At 34.3% G+C, this 20,347-nt stretch overlaps 1 protein-coding gene across 1 annotated transcript in view; it reads right to left on the bottom strand.

The window, feature by feature from the left end:
- The window catches only part of plch2a (phospholipase C, eta 2a), a 305,581-nt gene that overhangs the window by 57,685 nt on the left and 227,549 nt on the right, over window positions 1–20,347 (bottom strand). The window contains exons 2-6 of the mRNA XM_056463103.1: window positions 19,609–19,755; window positions 12,631–12,874; window positions 11,976–12,105; window positions 3,263–3,433; window positions 1–49 (exon numbers count right to left, since the gene is read on the bottom strand). The exon at window positions 1–49 is cut by the window's left edge and continues 45 nt beyond it. Coding sequence (XP_056319078.1) covers window positions 1–49; window positions 3,263–3,433; window positions 11,976–12,105; window positions 12,631–12,874; window positions 19,609–19,755 — 741 coding nt within the window. The remainder of the gene's footprint in view (window positions 50–3,262; window positions 3,434–11,975; window positions 12,106–12,630; window positions 12,875–19,608; window positions 19,756–20,347) is intronic.

The raw sequence follows: 20,347 nt of genomic DNA, 5'->3' as shown, positions 1-20,347 counted from the left end.
CAAACTTGGCCACTATTTCAAGACAGTGCTCCTTTGACACATTTGTCATCTGAAACACAAACATACAGTTAAGATTAATAACTCAATAAACACCAACCAATCAGAAACACATGCATTTAAAGTCATCTAGTCATATTTTTATTCATACTGAATACTAAATATGTGATAAATACGACCATAGGGAGCCATCCTTACACAAGCAAGCCTATCTCCGCTCTGTTTGTGATGCCTGACAGCTGGCGTTTAAATGGACTGATTAGTCAATGAGATTCCCATCCACGCCAATCAGTGTCAGATTTTTCCTCTGGTAATGCAGTAGAGGAACGGCGCTTTACTGCCAGCTGTGGATAACCCATCGCAGTAAACCAAGCACCTTTGTTGATGATTAGCTGTTAGCGGGACTTCAATAGATTGATCTGCTTTATTCTCAGTTTTGCTCAGTCCATTAGGAAAATAACGATGGTGTTTGATGGAAGTAGCACACTACTGTATATTACTATAGCTCAGAGGTGAGAAGCTTTTTCGCTTTAATAATCAGATTATACACTTTATTAGGTACACCTTACTAGTACCGGGTTGGACCCCATTTTGCTTTCAGAACTGCCTTAATCCTTCGTGGCATAGATTCAATAAGCTACTGGAAATATTCCTCTGAGATTTTGCTCTATATTGACATGATAGCATCACGCAGTTGCTGCAGATTTTTTCTTGTTGATACAAGGCAGGATGAATCCATGCTTTCATGTTGTTGATGGCAAATTCTGACCCTATCATCCAAATGTCGCAGCAGAAATCGAGACTCATCAGACCAGGCAACGTTTTTCCAATCTTCTATTGTCCAGTTTTGATGAGCCTGTGTGAATTGTAGCCTCAGTTTCCTGTTCTTAGCAGACAGGAGTGTCACCCTGTGTGGTTTTCAGCTGCTGTAACCCATCCGCCTCAAGGTTGGACGTGTTGTGTGTTCAGAGATGCTCTTCTGTAGACCTCTGTTGTAACGAGTGGCTATTTGAGTTACTGTTGCCTTTCTATCAGCTGGAACCAGTTTGGCCATTCTCCTCTGACCCCTGGCATCAACAAGGCATTTGCTCCCACAGAATTGCCGCTCACTGGATATTTCCTCTTTTTCGGATCATTCTCTGTAAACCCTATCGATGGTTGTACATGAAAATCCCAGTAGATCAGCAGTTTCTGAAATACTCAGTCCAGCCTGTCTGGCTCCAACAACCATGCCGCGTTCAAAGCCACTTAAATCACCTTTCTTCCCCATTCTGATGCTCGGTTTGAAATGCAGTAGATCGTCTTGACCATGTCTACATCCCAAAATGCATCTTAATGCCATGTAATTGGCTGGTTAGAAATGTGAGTTAAAGAGCAGTTGGACAGGTGTACCTAATAAAGTGGCCGGTGAGTGTATCTAACAAAACATGTAAGATCCATGATTTTCTTTGTTCGTGTTTATTATCTACAATAATCCAAGAATGAATTATATTTATAACCTAAACCATAATATGAAAACACTGTTTAATGCAGAAGCAAAAGCAGTATCACTTAGCTAGGTGCAAAACAAAATACAATGATGGAACAATTTTGTATATACGCTGAAAAAAAATCTGTAAATTTAGAATGCAAACATGAATGATTTTGAACTTTTGATGACATTTTAAAGGCACGTTATATAATTTTTGTTGCAAAAATTGACATTTACACTGTTTTCTGTGATCGTTTACGTACCCTCAAGTGGTTTCAAACCTTTATGAGTTTCTTTATTTTGTTGAACAGAAAAGAAGATGATTCGAAGAATGTAAAAAAAACAAAACAAAAAAAACAAACATTGGCTTCCATAGTAGGAAAAAATCAATGCTATGAAAGTCAGTGGTTACAGGTTTCTAACATTTTTCAAAATATCTTCTTTTCTGTTTGGCAGACGAAAGAAAGTCAAACAGGTTTGGAACAAGTGCAGGGTGAGTAAATTATTACATAATAGTTTATTATAATATATTATAATACTAATTAGTTTTAGGTGAGCTGTTCCTTTAAAAGATACAAAATTTTATCACTAGATGTGATTGGAATGAATCAGTTCCAAACACTCTTACTATCAGCATATCAATATTAAAACATCCTAAAATAAAAATATGTGAATATAATATGCGTAAAATAAACGTTAACAATCATCTCCAAAATGCTTCTATTAATAATTTATACAATGGAAAAATATTAAAGGCTAGTTCATGCATAACATTTCCATATTATAATCACCTCTTTTACAACGTTTCAAAATGCTCCTTTAATGTAAGTCATAATACTTGTTCAACTTTCATAATCAGTTGATTCATTATTCGATAACATGCATGCCCTTGTTTATTCAAAAAAGAGGTCGGTAAAGATTAAAGAACGAGGCTTACATTTATGAATAAACAAGGTCACTCATTTATGAAATTTAGAAAAATTCACTGCAAGTGTAATCATTTTTTTCACAGTCTGAATAACCTTTTAATCTTGTCTCAGTGAGGCTCGAACCAGCGACCTTCTTGCTGTGAGGCGACACCACTACCTACTGCACCACTGCACCATGGTCACTAATGAAAATTCTAATTAAACTTATCTTAGTCTTTCCCAGTGATGGGTTGCAGCTGGAAGGGCATTCGTTGCGTAAAACATATGCTGGATAAGTTGGCGGTTCATTCCGCTGTGGCGACTCCAGATTAATAAAGGAACTAAGCCGAAAAGAAAATGAATGAATGAACTCATCAAGTCAGCCTTTAGGGCTCAGTGGTTAACACTGTCACCTCACAGCAAGAAGGTGGCTGGTTTGAATCACGGCTGGGCCAGTTGACATTTCTGTGTGGAGTCTACAAATTTTACTCCGTGTGCTCTGGTTTCCCTCACAGTCCAAAGATATGCGTTATAGGTGAATTGGATTAACTAAAATTGGTCGTAGTGTTTGAGTGTAAATAAGTGTGTATGATGACCAGCTAAATCCAGCTAAAACCAGCTTGACCAGCCTGGTTTAAGCTGGATATAGCTGGTTTTGGCTGGTCATTTTCCAGCCTGACCAGCTAAGACCAGGCTGGAAATGGCTGGAAACCAGCCTGGAAATGGCCAAAACCCCTCTAAAACCAGGCTGGTCGACCAGCTAAAACCAGCCAACCAGCCTAGGCTGGTTTAAGCTGTTTTTTCCATAGGGCATGGAAAAGTTTATCAAATTATTACATCACAGTACCTGCTGTCTTTTTTATCTTACTAGTGTATTTGACCTCACCTTTTGTTCCGTCTCGAGGAAGCGTTTGAGGTCATCAGTATCCAGGTGGTCTTTATGGTTGCTGTAGGTGAGCATCAGCAGGTACAGATCACGCCGCGTTGACATCATCTTATAGAAAGAGCAGAACTCCTCAAATCCCAAAGTGCCCTGGTTATCGTCAGTGTCTGCTTCCTAAAAAAACAGATGAAGAAGTTTGAATTAAAAGGATCTGCGATCGGAAATATGTGCTTCAGCCTACATTTTTGTTTTAGTTTTAATAACTCATTTCTAATAACTGATTTATTTTATCTTTGCCATGATGACAGTAAATAATATTTGACTATATATTTTTCAAGATACTTGGGGTAATGGGGTATATGCCGAAGCATGCTAATTGGACTTTTAATTTGCTAGTAACCTGGTTTAATCGTTTCCGGTGAATTGTATGCCCCCCAATGCAAAATTGGCGCATTTAAGGACTGTTTTCTTTAAAAATCAGCGATCTCCACTGGCTGAGTGATATCCGATATAAAGTGGGTCTCAGATTGTACAAGAAGCACTGCATTAAATAACATTTTCCCCGCCACGTTTTTATAATATGAGCATTTATTTTACATTACAACATCGATGCTGTAAAAGGAACCGTATAAAATGGAAAATAACTCACAATAACAGGTCACCGGAAGTTTATCAGTATGGAAACAACACTAGCTCAGCATATACCCTATTAGGCAAGTTATGGTAATTAGGCAAATCATTGTATAATGATGTTTGGTTCTATAGATAATCGTAAAATATACTGCTTGAGAGCGCTAATAATATTGATCTTAATTTCCTATAGGACAAATTTTTTTAAAACTTTGTAGTAGAACAGTAGACGTTCATATGTCGAGTGAATCATGCAGCCATTGGCTAAATTCTCTGACAGTCATGCTAAGTAGGAAGTACTGTGACTGAGCGATAGCAATGACAGCACATAGAAGGTCAAAACACTCAGTTTTGTTCATATTTTAGTAACTATAACTTTGATTTTTTATTCAGTTTGTGGTCTCATTTTATCCGTAACACTGTAAGCTATGACATCGACTTGCCTTTTACTACAAAGATGCTGTTTTCATGTGTAAGTAACATGGTAAAGCATGGTAAAGCAATGGTAAAACAGGTCTCCGGCAGAAACATTTACATAAACAAATGAATAACCATCCATAATTTAACACTATTGTGTCGGTGGACTAAATGTGCTCAATGGGATGTTTTTCACGCTGTGGACTCTTACCTTTCAAAATAAACCATGATGTACACCAATGAATGCGTGTGTGTGTTGTTATTATGATGATATGTACTCCATATCTAATAAGCTTTTTCTGTACAACTTACACACATTTAGCAAATACAACTAGCTGCAATGGCTGCTTGAGGGTTGTAGCTTTAAACTGATGTGCAGTTTGTCAAGATTACTTGTGTTCATTTTGGTGAAATCTATTCATAAATATTGACATGTGGAAAAACAGTGCCCCAGTGCGGCAGCATCAGAGTGCTGGCTATAGGGTTAAATAAAGTCCTCTTTTCTTTTTTTGTTTACTCAAGTTGCTTGAACCACAGATAAAACAAACAGTTTTTTAAATATCCTTATTATTAATCAATATATCAGTAATATAATGAACATAATTTTTAATATAATATTTTTTGGATTTAAAAATATGCTTGTCAATAATATACATCGTCAATGTCCAACATCTTACCTAAAATCAACCATCAACGACTAGTGATGTTACAGCTTGACGTTATGTGAACGTTACCACTATGATGTCTATCAGACGTTGGATTTTGGTTGCCATACCTGACGAATAAATGTCAGTATTTGACGTCATTATGACGTTGGTTTAAGATGTTGGCTCAACGTTGGATTTTGATCACTTTCTAAAACGACCTAAAATCAACCAAATATTAATGTCATTTGGCGTCGTTATTGGACGTCAAAATAACATTGTCCTTAAATGCTCGCTACTTGAATTTTGGTCACCTGACATCACAACCTAAATCTAACCCATTATTAACGTCTTATGACGTTGTATGCCTGCTGGGCGATAACTAAATGCACTACAGAATGTTACGTTTACACATATCCACAAATTACATGTAAATGCATCAGCTTTTTACAGCGTAATACTCACTACTCTCGAGTATTTTTGAAAGGTCTACTTTTTACTCATACTTTGAGTAATATTCACAACATATATTTTTACTCTACTTGCACTACATTTTAGGCAAGTAATGGTAGTTGAATCAACACTATTCTTTTTTTTTTAATTATTATTATTATTATTTTATTTTATGTTTATTGTGAACACTCAATTGAGTCCAATCATACAGCATTTCAAGGTACATTTGAATCTCAATATGTGACCTTAAGTGGTATACAATTTACGTACATTATTGTCAGGTGTACTAACCACACAGTCGTACTCAAATTTTGTAAATTATAAAATGAAAAACAGCATAAAGAAAAACATAAATAAATAAATGCATAAAAAAAAAAAATTAAAGCACTATTTATATCCAGGGTGAGAATGCATGTCGTAATATAATCCCTTCCACAATAATCTCAACTGACCATCTTCATTATACACATGGGGATGTCACACAATACAATATGAATATGTATAACCATATACATGTACACACATTAGCATATATTTATCTATCAGATCAACATCTTCTATTCGTTTATAGCAACAAAGTCAGGTCTTCTAACTAAAATATATTCAATTTCCTTCACTTTCCCAGAAATATATCCTTCTTTAAGTTGACGACAAAAGTGATTTTTTACATTGTGTAGATGTCAATAGTTGCATCTATCCAGTTACTTAGGGTTGGCCGCTCTTACTGTAGCCATTTGCATGTGATTGCTTTTTTACTGGCAGCCATGAGAGCACGCATAAGGTATTTATTGTCTGCCGTTACTGTATCTGGATCCACACAGCCAACTTACTTTCTAGAGGTATATCTATTTCAAATATATGTTCAAGAGCCATTTCCGTCCAATATTCTTAAATATACATACATTTCCAAAGTATATGATAGTGGTTTGCTTTAATCAACACTATTCTTGAGGTTTTGTGGGAACAACTTAATTGTTTTATGTTCAATCTACTTCAGTTGACTTTTGAAATTTGTTTTGGGACAACATGAAGGAATTGTGTGGAAGTTGTATCTGCACGGTAAGATTTTAAGTTCCACACAATCGATTTGTAATGTATGTTTAAGCAATGTTCTCTCTGTCTCTAAAAAAATAAGCACAATTATGGCTAGATTTGCTTCTTTAAGCCCGACTGATGGTTGGCCATGATGGAGGATCAACCCGCAGCTCTTCAATCAGCTCATTCACCAGCAGCAAAACCCCACCACCACAATTAAACCCCTGCCACGCTGAGAAAACCACCGAAAAACAGCAGCGCCTCCACATCTCCAGCCGCTCTCAGCTCATAAGTGTTTTCTCAGCTCATTGAATCCCAGGCTCAGACGCCGGCGCTGATCCGTATAGAGCTGCTGAGTCAAACGCACACATAAAAGTCTTGAGGAGAGCCGAGGCGTGGAGGATGTAATAAACCCTGAGCTGAGCGCCCGGAGAATCGCCGCTTTATGGAGAGAAGCGTGAAAACAGGTCACAAACACTGAAGATGCTGACGGAGAGCCGCTTTCATCCACGGAGAGCATAGTTTGAGTATGCTGGAAATAGTATCTTAGCTAATATAATAAGAAATTAAAATGGAAACATATATATTAAATGTTAGGGTGGCACGGTGGCTCAGTGGTTTGCACTGTCCCCTCACAGCAAGAAGGTCACTGGTTCAAGCCCCGATTTGGTCAGTTGGCATTTCTGTGTGGATATTCTCCCCATGTTGGTGTGGTGTTCCTCTAGGTGCATCCTGCGTAAATCACATGCTGTAAAAGTTGGTGGTTCATTCCGCTGTGGCGACCCCAGATTAATAAAGGGATTAAGCCGAAAAGAAAATGAATGAATGAATGAAATTGGCTGTAGTGTATGTGTGTGAATGCGAGAGTGGCAACTGCTGCATAAAACATATGCTTGGCAAGTTGGTGGTTCATTCCACTGTGGCGAGCCAGGATAAATAAAGGGCCAAAGGAAATTGAATGAATGAATGAATGTTAAATATTGAATGTATAAAAATGTTTATATAATAAATTTACTGACAGCTATACGATTATTATTTGTAAAAATAATTAGTCTGTTATTGTAAAGGTCAGAAAAGCTTATCCATGTCTCGGATTCTAGAATAAAATAAAATAAAATAAAATAAAATAAAATGCGAAGGCGGTGGCGCAGTAGGTAGTGCTGTTGCCTCACAGCAAGAAGGTCGCTGGTTCAAGCCTCGGCTGGGTCAGTTGGCATTTCTGTGTGGAGTTTGCATGTTCTCCACGTGTTCACGTGGGTTTCCTCCGGGTGCTCCGGTTTCCCCCACAAGTCCAAAGACATGCGGTACAGGTGAATTAGGTGAGCTAAAATTGTCCGTAGTGTATGTGTGTGAATGGGTATGGGTGTTTTCCAGTGATGGGTTGCAGCTGGAAGAGCATCCACTCTATAAAACATATGCAATAAATTAAATTAAATTAAATTAAATTAAATTAAATTAAATTAAATTAAATTAAATTAAATTAAATTAAATTAAATTAAATTAAATTAAATTAAATTAAATTAAATTCTAAATATTTTAGGTGTGATATTTTTGCGGATGCTTTTGCCCCAGCCATTACATTAAATTGCACATAAATAAATATAAAATAAATAAATAAATAAATTAATTAATTAATTAATTAAATATTTTAAATGTTTTTGAAAGAAACGTAATTTATTATTATTTATTATTATCGTTATAATTTTATGAATGGTATTAATTTAAAAATGTAATTTATTTCATTAATGGCAAATTTTTAAATTTCAATAGTGATTACACTAGTTTAAATAATTTGGTGTTAATTAATTAATTTAATTTAATTTGGTGCCGAAATAATAAATATTATTGTCACGGCTGAAAACAATACCTGTAAGTTATTATTATTATTATTATTATTATTATTATTATTATTATTATTATTATTATTATTATTATTATTATTATTATTATTATTATTATTGTTGTTGTTGTTGTTGTTGTTATTATTATTATTATTAACAGTGATATTTTTTCAAATACTTATGCCCCAGCCACATGACATTAAATTAAATTTAACTTAAATAAATTAAATATCTAAAACTAAATAAATGAATAAATAAAATATCAATTTAAATGTTTTTGAAAGACTGTCATTTGTTTTAATTTGACTAAATGGCATTAATTCAAAAATGTAATTTATTCCATTAATGGCAAATTAAAATTTTCAGAAGTGATTACAATAGTTTTAATTTATTGGCTGTTAATTGAATTAATTTAGTGCTGAAATAACAAAATATTATTGTCACATCTGAAAGTAAAAAAAAAATTTGTGTCACATTTTATTGGATGCTTATGCCCAAGCCATATGAAATTATATGACATAAAGTCACACATAAATAAATAGTAAATAAATAAATAAATTAATTAATTAATAAATAAATAAATAAATACAACATCCAAAATGGTAAATTATTCATTCTGTTGGTCACATACACTTTTTGTGTGATGTGCAGTGACTAAATTAAATCTAGCAAATTGAATCTAGAAAAGAATTGAATCTGTCTGTGCTGACTAATTTTATTGTTAAAAAAAACTTTAATATATGAATGACATATAAAATGATTTGAAAAAAATCAGTGTATTAAAACAAAATACAAAAAAAAAAAAAACGAAAATATTAAAATATAAATATTGTTCTCAGTTTCATTTTAACAAAGACTTTGACTTTTTGTTTCTTAATCTTCTCTGAAATTATGGTCAACATTTAAATTATTTCAAAATATGTTTAAAAACTGTACTAAAACTAATCAACAGCACCCTCTCTTGTCTTAGGTCACTTTAAAAAATAATTTTTGATTCACTTCAAATGTTGACTCCTGTATATAAAGTAATCATTCATTCAATTATATTAAAATTTAGGCTTAATTAATTATTCATTTATTTATTATTTATTGCTCAATTATTAAACAAACCAAAAATCCCAGCACACAGTGATGCCCGGGAATCCCACAGGTAGTTTATAAATTTAAGCCAGAGAAATCGGGGCCAAAGGCTTCAGGTGAAAAGCACACAAGCATCCCGCTCTGCTGTTGGATAGCAGGGCCAGATTGCCCCCCTGTGGTTCGCTGTGTCTTACACCAAAGGCCATCTGTGTCCATTTACAGCAGATGGGCTGATGGACGCTGATGAAGTGTGAAGCTTAGCGACCTACAAACAGCTGAGGTGAAGTCTCAAGCACATACTCACACAGTCATCCAGACGGCCGGGAAAATGCTTCAGAGCACAGAGTGACACACACACACATCATGTATACACACACTGAAGACTGTTTTAGAAAAAAAAACGGTAATGACAATAAATGTGGATACATCTAACACTGTTTACTAAGCACTCTGCGAACAGTGTGCGAATTATAGATTGACTATCTAAGTGCACTCAATAAAATACTTTTTTGTTGCTTGTTCAAACTACTTATTGTAAATGAGCTGAAACAACACAATTCTGGAGATTTTTTTCAAGAAACTTAACTGTTTCATGTTCAATTCACTTGAATTAGTTATGTTAACTTGATTCATTTGTGTCGGGACAACATTTAGGCATTTTTTACAGAATACTTATTTAAAATGAGCTGAAACAACTCAATTCTTGAGACTATTTGGTACAACTTATTTTTTAATGTTCATTCCACTTAAATGTAAGTTAACTTAATCGGTTTGTGTTGGGAAAACATGGAAGCATTTTTATACACTGTACTTATTTCAAATAAGATAAAACAACACAATTCTTTAGATTCTTTTGGGCCAACTTATTTTTTCATGTTCAGTCCACTTAAATTTGTACGGTTAACTTAATCGATTTGTGTTGGGACAACTTTTACAGTGTACATATTTAAAATGAACTGAAACAACACAATTCCTGAGTAATTTTTGGGATAACTTAATTTTTATGTTCAATCCACTTAAATTTTTAAGGATAACTTAATTGATTTGTGTTGGGACAACATGCATGATTTTTTCTACAGTGTACTTATTTAAAACAAGCTGAAACAACACAATTCTTAAGACTTTTTTGGGACAACTTAATTTTTTATGTTCAGTCGACTTAAATTTGTAAGGTTAACTTAATCGATTTGTGTTGGACAACATGAAAGCATTTTTATATTGTACTTATTAAAAATGAGCTGAAACAACACAATTCTTAAAACTTATTTTGGGATAACTTAATTTTTTAATGTTCATTCCACTTAATTGTGTTAAGTTAACAATCGGTTTGTTTTGGGAAAAAATGGAAGCATTTTTATACAGTGTACTTATTTCAAATAAGATGAAACAACACAATTCTTTAGATTCTTTTGAGACAACTTAATTTTTCATGTTCAGTCCACTTAAATTTGTAAGATTAACTTAATCGATTTGTGTTGGGACAACATGAATGCATCTTTTACAGTGTACATATTTAAAATGAGCTGAAACAACACAATTCTTGAGATTATTTTGGGACAACTTAATTTTTTATGATCAGTCCACTTAAATTTGTAAAGTTTAACATAATGGATTTGTGTTAGGACAACATGAACACATTTTTTTTCACAGTGCAATTATTTAAAATGAGCTGAAATGAACTTTTTTCTGGAAACTTTTATGTTAAACTTACTTAAACTAGTTATATTAACTTAATGAATTTGTGTTGGGACAACATGAAAGCATTTTTACAATGTACTCATTAATTCTTGAGTTTTGTTTGGTAGGACAACTTTATTTTTTAAGTTCAGTCCACTCAATGTCTTAACTCAACCTGTTAAGTTGATTTCTGTAGGCAGAACATGTATGAATTGCGTGGAACATTGCAGTTTTTACAGTGTGGTTTACTTTTTTTGGTAATATTAGTCTCTGTACTACATATGCATGTTTCAGTAAACCAAAATCATAGATTTAATTCAACTGCATCTGATTTATTAATCAAACGTATTTACGAAATCAGTGTTTTGAGGCATAATGCGTGTACTCTCACCTAGCCCTTCTGAATTATTAGCCCCCCCCTGTATATTTTTTCCCCAATTTCTGTTTAATGGAAAGACGATTTATTTTCAACACATTTCTTAACATAATAGTTTTAATAACTCATTTCTAATAACTGATTTATTTTATCTTTGCCATGATGACAGTAAATAATATTTAGCAAAAATGCAAGATACAGGTCTTCAACTAAAAGTGACATTTACAGACTTAACTAGGTTAATAAGGCAAGTAATGGTAATTAGGCAACGATGGTCTGTTCTGTAGACAAGCTAAAAAATATTGCTTAAGGGGGCTAATAATATTGACCTTAAATATGTTTTAAAAAATTAACAACTGCTTTTATTCTAGTTGAAATAAAACAAATAAGACTTTCTCCAGAAGAAAAAATATTATAGGAAATATTGTGAAAAATTCCTTGCTCTGTCAAACATCATGTGGGAAATATTTGAAAAAGAAAGAAAAAAAAATCACAGGAGGGCTATAATTGTGACCTCAACTGTATTAGCTGATCATAAAACTGTGGCTTGGTGGTCAGCTTACCTTAAACATCTGCTTGACCTTCTGCCTGGGCAGGTTGACGTTGAGCTTGTGCAGGAGCTGCAGGACTTCGCTGATGCTGAGGCAGCCATCTCCATTCTTATCAGCCTCTGCAAACGTCTGCTTCAGCCACGTGATGACAAGAGTTAAGGTTTGGAGAATAACACAGAATAACAAAGTGGTTTTATAACTCTTTAAAACTGCCTATTTTAAGCATTTTGATGACTGTTGCTTTAAATTCAAATGAGATTGTGCACTTTTCAAAAAAGGGCGGAGCTACAGATGCTTGTGTGTCAGCATAGTGGCAGATTTAAAAACAAGACTAACATCATCCTATGGTAATGAGGGAGAGATTGTCACTAATGACCGGGGTTTTCTCCCACTGATGACACGTACAACGGGAGAATGTCAATCCGAGTGTTTCTGCAGATTGTTTTTATCAAGTGTTATTATAAAAAATAAAATTTATATATTTTTACCATTAAAGGCTGGATATATTCACAGACTGCTCCCACGCAAATGTGTTTAAACCCCTTATAAAAGTGAATTATGCATAATAGGTACCCTTAAAGATGCCTCTTTCTCATAAATACTGATCTTTAGTATGGTGGATAACACATTTTTATTTTTAAAATAGGAGCTCCATTAGGAAGGATATTGGTCACGAGTGCGTTGTCGTTTAGCCAGACTGTCTTCATCGCTGATGCCGGCCATAAGGTACTTAAGGCCAGTAATCCAGGTGCGAGCCTCTTCTCCTGTGCCAGACACCAGGTCAAGCGACTCCATGTGCTCGCCATAGTAGATGCTGAAGCAGCAGTTGGGATCAAAACTACCGTCCGAATACCGCTGGAAGATCTCGGACTGCTTCCCCTCACAAACCTCCCGAATGGAGTCGATCGAGACTGGAAGAAAAAGAGAGAGAGAAAAAGCAAGGCAAGTTTATTTATAGAGCACTTTTCATACACAATGGTAATTCAGAGTGCTTTACATAAACAGGAATAAAAGAAATAAGTATAAAAAATGATTAAAAACAGCTTAAAATGTGTTAAAAGAGGTTTTAAAGGAATGAAAAGGAAAAGAGAGACATAACAGTGCAATCTGTCAGATGTAGTACAGTTATCATTCAGTAAAGACACAGCTAAACAGGGGTGCAGTTCCGAAAACCATGGTTAGCCAACTAAGGTCGCAAATTTCATCGTTACAAACATGGTTCATTGATTTGGTGTTTCACAAATCCATCGTTCCAACAAACATTCATTCGCTAACTGCATCGCAAACTAGTTCGCTCGAATCTACACCTCCAGAGCTGTAGTCAGAAACATAGTTCCAAGCTGTGTACTATTTCAACTTATCCCCCCTGTGCCCCATTCATTTAGAACGTTCCAACATTTAAACTTGGAATGATTAAAAAAAAAACATTGAAGTCATCTCATTCATTCTTTCATTTTCTTTTTGGTTCAGTCCCTTTATAAATCTGGGGTAGCCACAGCGGAATGAACCGCCAACTTATCCAACATATGTTTTTTATGCAGCAGATGCCCTTCCAGCTGCAACCCATCACTGGGAAACATCCACACACACTCATATACACGTACACTACTGACAATTTAACTTACCCAATTCACCTATATCACGTCTTGGGACTTGTGGGGGAGACCGAAGCACTCGGAGGAAACCCATGCGAACACTGGGAGAACATGCAAACTCCACACAGAAACTGCCAAGCAACAGCCAAGGCTCAAACCAGTGACCTTCTTGCTGTGAGGCGACAGCACTACCTACTTCGCCACTGCGTCGCTCTGAAGTCATCTCTCTTACGTGTAATTTTCTTTTAAAGTATTTTTTACAGTTCAGTTTTAGCGACCTTCATATTGACAATTGCGTTCCCTTCATAGCGCACTTTGAAAACACTTATGCAATTTTGAACACAGCCGTGGCTCATGACGAAAGATATAGGTGACCTATTATTTAAAAGCGTAATCTACGTTACATCTTCAAAGTTTATGACAACATAACATATAATATAAATATATTATAACATATGTATATGGTTTTTTAATTTATAATAAACAAAAATATGTTTCTGAAAACCATTCGTAAACTGCGTTGCTAATGCTTGCAAGTACACCACTAGATCTGTAGCTAGAAACACAGTTCCCAGCTGTGTTCTATTTCAACTTAGGGGGGCTATGCCTATTCACGTTCCAGCATTTAAACTCAGAATGATTTAAAAAATAAACATTAAAGTCATCTCTCTAACGTGTAATTTGCTTTCAACGTATTTTTATAGTTCAGTTTAGCGATCTTCATATTGACAATAGCGTTCCCTTCGCAGTGCACTTTGAAAACACTTATGCCCTTTTGAACGCAGCAATGGCTCATGACGAAAGCTAAATGTGACCTATTACTTAAAAGGGGAATCTGCGTTACATCGTCAAAGCTTGTAATACTAAATATATAGCATTCGTTAATGCTTTTAATTTATAGTAGACTACTATGAATGTATCTGTATTGTATATGACATGGGTCTGTTGATTAGAACATTTCTGCAATGGTTTAAATGTCTCAAAGTTGTAAAAGACGCTACAAAATAAATAAATCAATGAATAATATCCTACGTAAAATAATAATAAAATAAAATAATAATAGTAATAATTATTATTATTATTATGAAGTAGGATTTTTTCATTTCTTCATAAATGGCCTATTGTAAATTACAACCATTAACGATTTACATGATTTACAGTCAGAATTATTATCTCCCCTGAATTATTAGACCCCCTGTTAATTTTTTCCCCTTTTTCTGTTTAATGGAGAGAAGATTTTTTCAAAACATTTCTAAACATAATAGTTTTAATAACTCATTCCTAATAACTGATTTATTTTATCTTTATCATGATGACAGTACATAGTATTTTACTAGATGTTTTTCAAGACACTTCTATACAGCTTAAAGAGACATTTAAAGGCTTAACTAGGTTAATTAGGTTAACTAGGCAGGTTAGGGTAATTAGGCAAGTTATTGTATAACGATGGTTTGTTCTGTAGACTATCGAAAAAAATATAGCTAAAAGGGGCTAATAATATTGACCTTAAAATGTTTTTTAACAAATTAAAAACTGCTTTTATTCTAGCCAAAATAAAACAAATAAGACTTTCTCCAGAAGAAAAAATATTATCAGACATACTGTAAAAATTTCCTTGCTCTGTTGAACATCATTTGGGAAATATTTTAAAAAGAAGAAATAAAAATCAAAGGGAGGCTAATAATTCTGACTTCAACTGTATATATTAGTTTATAATATGTGTTACCAATTTGTGTGTGGTTTTATGTTTCAGAATAGAATATGGAACATTTTGAATAATATTTGTAAAGGAAACATAGGCCATATGTGCCGTTTACATTTATTTCAATGAATATCGAAAACGATTGCATGTTTTTACCAAAAGTAATACTATTATTTTATATATATATATGTGTGCATGTAAAACAATATATTTTTGCTAATAAAACATGTTTTTTTTTCTCCAAAAAAGTTGTTACACCCCTTTTTACGTCATAACGAACATGGTTCAAGTGATGGATCTGCGTCAGAGCAACAGTTGCAACACTAGTCATTTGTCGTTCTTTTCCTAAACAATGCATAGTACTATGGTAGTTCTTGTTGTTGTTGTTTTGGGAAACGCACCCCAGATGTTTTTTAAGTCTTGATTTGAATTTGCCTAATGTTGGAGCACATCTGATCATTTCTGGAAGCTGATTCCAGAAGTAGCTGAAGACAGATTCACCCTGCTTTGACTGAACTGAAAAAACCGAAACAAACATTATGGCCTGCGAAGTTTAAGAAAGGGATGGCATTTGAGCTGTAATCCTGAGGTGCTCATTAGCATTCTCCTTTCCTTCAAGCTGCAAAATTCTCAACGAAAAGATCATCCTAATGCTACGAATGTGTGTAATGAAGTCTCTTAAGATCAGATTATGCAAATCAGAAGAGCAGATGGCTACCTCAAATTAAACACTCTCCGGCGCCAATGTAGATAGTCTAGAAACACTTAATTTATCAATTTGTGTTCATTTAAAGCGGATCCTGTCTGCCAAGAGTAGCCACATCTCAACAGCAGGCTGTTCTAGCACATTCCATCACCCAAAACAAAGCAATCCGACCACTACTGGAGTGACATCTGATTCAACATATGCCTGTTGTTTAACGCTGTGTTACAAATCTAACACCATATGAGGATGTTGTGGTTTTAGAGAAATTAACACTATATACAGTTGAAGTCAAAATGATTAGCTCTGCTGTGATTTTTTTATTTTCTTTTTCAGATATTTCACAAATGATGTTTAACAGAGCAAGGAATTTCCCATGATATTTTTTCTTCTGGAGAAAGTCTTTTCTGTTTTATTTCAGCTAGAATAAAAGCAGTTTTAACCATTTTCAGGTCAGAATTATTAGCCCCCTGATGCAACATTTTTTTTGATTGTCTACAGAACAAACCACTGTTATACAATAACTTGCCTAATTAACCTAATTAATGTACTTAAGACTTTAAGTAGCACTTTAAGCTGAATATACTGTGTGGGATCAAATTCCCTTCTAAAGTATCTTTTTAACTGCCCAAAACGGGGAAAAAAATTGTTTTACACTCTGATAGTCAAAGCAAGTTAAAAACAAAAAAATGTCTACATACTGTATATATGCACTGAAAAAAAATCAGGAAATTTTTTTTTATGTAAATTAGGACCTCAAATCCACATTTATGGGCATCATTTTTCACTAAAAGTACATCATATCAAAAAATGATACTTAGATTTTTATTCTAATTAGGTTCCAATAAGCCCAAATAGCAAAGAGAAATAAGAAATGCATGTAAAAAAAAACACCTTGGGCCTTAAGAGCATAAAAAAAAACTACAGCCTTATTTCTCTCTGTTTGTTTCTCATTCAAAATAATAAAATGTTAATATAAGTCCCTTTGTTCAACTGTAGAGCTGAATTTGAACATCAAAAGTCGACAGAGCAGAGATCAACATCCCATAATGCAATCTCACAACCATAAATAAACAGAAAACACTTATTAAACATATTTTTAGAGCGTACATTTATAATAGTACATAGATACAACCAACACAATCTCACGGCAATTCGTAACTTTTTGATTTAGTGGCTATTTCGTATGAATTCGTACGATCTAATTCGTATGATTTAGTACAATTTGCTCATCCTCCAATGACGGTTGGGTTTAGGGGTGGGGTTAGGTGCCATGCACCCTTTTTAAAATCGTACAATTTCGTACGACTGAACTCGTACGAATTCGTACGAATTAGCCACTAAACTGACAAAACGTAAAATACATACATTTTCTTGTGAGATCAGGCTGATACAACTGCATAAAAGGCATAAAAATGCATCTGCGTGTGTTTTCAAGTAGGAGATCTCCGCTACTTTATGCAGATTGAAGTGGTAGCGAACCAAATACAGTCTAATTTTTGTATGCTATCAGCATATTTAATGCCATTTGGAGTCTTTCTGGCCTCAACTGTTTTTTTATTTATTTTTTTAAACAAATCAACTGGCGGATGTGTGTGCTCAATGAGGCAACCAAAATCTTTCCGGTTAAGTCTGATGAATAATTGAGTCAACTTAAGAAGCTGATTAATTCCCCAGCCTGCGGTGGAATGTCGGGACTCTAAACTTTATCCCCCCTACCCCTCGCGAGACACAATGAGCGCTGTCATTTAAACATGAATCATAAGCGGTGCTACTGAAGTAACGTTTCCCTGTGAGGCATAATGCCAATAACTCAAGACACCCTCAGGAAATTATAAAGGCAAAAGAGGCAGGTCAAAATACAGAGTATCATTCATTACATTCATATTGCAGACAGAGAAATCGAAACACATTTGTAAGAGGAAGTCCTATTTTTTGTAATGCTCCTTGTTAGAAAGAAAAATGAATTTGAAGCATCAGCATTTCAGTTTTTCATTTTAAACTCTTCTTGCTGTGACACGACAGTCCTAACCTCTTAGCCACCATGACACCCCATTTTAATAATATGTCAAGTTCTACATTTTCTAATGTTTACCCCTTTTCTTTTATGATAAAGATTCTTTACACAGCCAAATTAAGGTGGCAATAAAGCATCCAGGACGCTATATCACATTATATCGTCAGCGTAAATACACATTTTTGCATTTTGATGCCTCTTTAGATTTGGTTTCTGTGCCGCCTTTGCTGTGTAAAGATGTTTATAGTGTGCTAATGCCATATATGTTGCTTTTCGCAATGACAGAAACAAATATTTGGTAATGATTCCAAAGTGGTTTATAGATCAGCCAAGCTAATTTGTCTCCAACCAACACAGTGGTCTTTTGTGACTAAATGTACTCCGGGTTTTGAATGAATTGTTTCAATGATTCAATAATTGAGTCACTTTCTTCCTCTCTGAATGAATCGGCTGTTTTGAATGAATCAATTGAACATACACTTTTGTGAATAGTTCATTAAAACCACCACATTTGGTCTATTTTCAAACTGAAAAAGAAGATTTCATATTTTTCCCTATCATTTCATATTTCAGTATTAAAATGTAGCCTATATGTAAAACATTAATCTCATAACAATATATAAGCAGTTGTATTTACTGTGTAAATTAATGAATGTGTTCTATATTTTAGATTTAAGGTTTAAGTAGAAAAAAGTGTGGAAATCAATTTAAGGAGGAGAGTCTTAATGTGTTGATGTTGTTTACAAATAAGCTTAAAATCATTTGTCAGTACACCGCAGGAGATTTTCATAGTAATCCTATGCTAAAGATATTTAAACTATTTTGACGTCACCGACCATAGCAAGAGGTGGCAGTAACGCGCCAAAAAGTTTGTTGTCAACCATCGTAAAACAGGAAGACCATCATATGGATTTAGCTTTATCGGCTAGACACCGACCTCATAGCTCCATAGCATGCCCAACATAGCTGACCTCACATAGCTGCCCAACACTGCTTACAGGCAATCAAACTGTTTGGTGTTTTGTTATGATTGCTCAGACACAAATGTCATTAACAGTATAAATGAAAACCAAGGAACATAACGAAACAATAAATAAATCACAACCCCTTAAAAACTCTCTTAAACTTTGCTCAGATTTATTTCTGCAATCAACATTTAGATTTCTCAGAGCTGATTCTAGGTGGAATAGTTAATCGATTAATAAAAAAATACTCACTATTTACTCACCCTAAAGTAGTTTCAAAACTTTTTATATTAAACACAGAAGAAGATATTTAGCAGAAAGCTGAAAACATTGACTTCCCTATTCGAAAAAACAAATGCTATGAAAGTCAATAGCTTTCTTCAAAGTATCTTCTTTTGTCCAGCAGAAAAAAAGTAACTCAAACAGATTTGGAACAAGTGAAGAGTGAGTAAATGATGACGGAATGTTTAGTTTTGGATCCCTTTAATGAGATTTGACAACACGCCAGACAAGGTTGACACTTGCAACATAAAGGACAACAAAGTCTCTTTATCTACGAGTAGTAGCTTCTGAGATTTGACACTTTCATTGTGGTCAGTGACAGAAATAAAACAGCACACAGAGGGATTGAGGCTTAACCTTAGCAATACGAATTAGACTTACTTTTGGCTTTCTCGTTCTTCCTAGACGGTCGCCAGCGGATACAGGACTTGTGTTCATCCAAGTAGAAAAAGCGCACCAGGCCTTTGGATCCTCCACGCAGTTTCACCATCTGAGTGCCCGTCTGCATGGAACTCATGCATTTTTCCACTATAAAAAAAACAGACAAAAGAAGCAGGGTTTATTTCAGGCAAGTCTACTGTACAATATCAGCATATCAACAAAATGGATGCTTTCATGAAAAAAACATTATGGGTTCTATTTTAATGATCTAAGCACAAAGTCTAAAGTGCATGGTGCAAATGCATTTAGGGTGTGTTTAAATCCACTTTTGCTATTTTAAGGACGGAAAAATACGGTTTGCGCCATGACGCATGGTCTAACAGGGTTGTGCTTATTCTCTAATTGAGTTATGGGTAGGCGCACACAGAATCTGCGCGTGCAGAATTCCACAGATTTTTAGCCCATAATTTTTTCTGCTTATTGACTTTTGTAAATGTGTATAAACTTATATTTATTCTGTTTTTTTTATTCATTTCAGAAATATTATTGACAAATATTAAAATGTTCATATGATTTATTTACAATACAGCTTGTAAAGTCATATTATCTGTTTCTGTTGTCTTTTAGTAGAAATATTATATTAGAGACTTATCTTTTAATTGGATTAATTGGATTTGCATTGTAAACATTAAATAAAAGTTTAAAAGGTATTACTCTTTATTTAATATATAAAGGTTTT

Source organism: Danio aesculapii, chromosome 8, assembly GCF_903798145.1.
Source record: "Danio aesculapii chromosome 8, fDanAes4.1, whole genome shotgun sequence".
NCBI lineage: Eukaryota > Metazoa > Chordata > Actinopteri > Cypriniformes > Danionidae > Danio > Danio aesculapii.
This window is presented reverse-complemented; position numbering and strand designations above follow the sequence as displayed.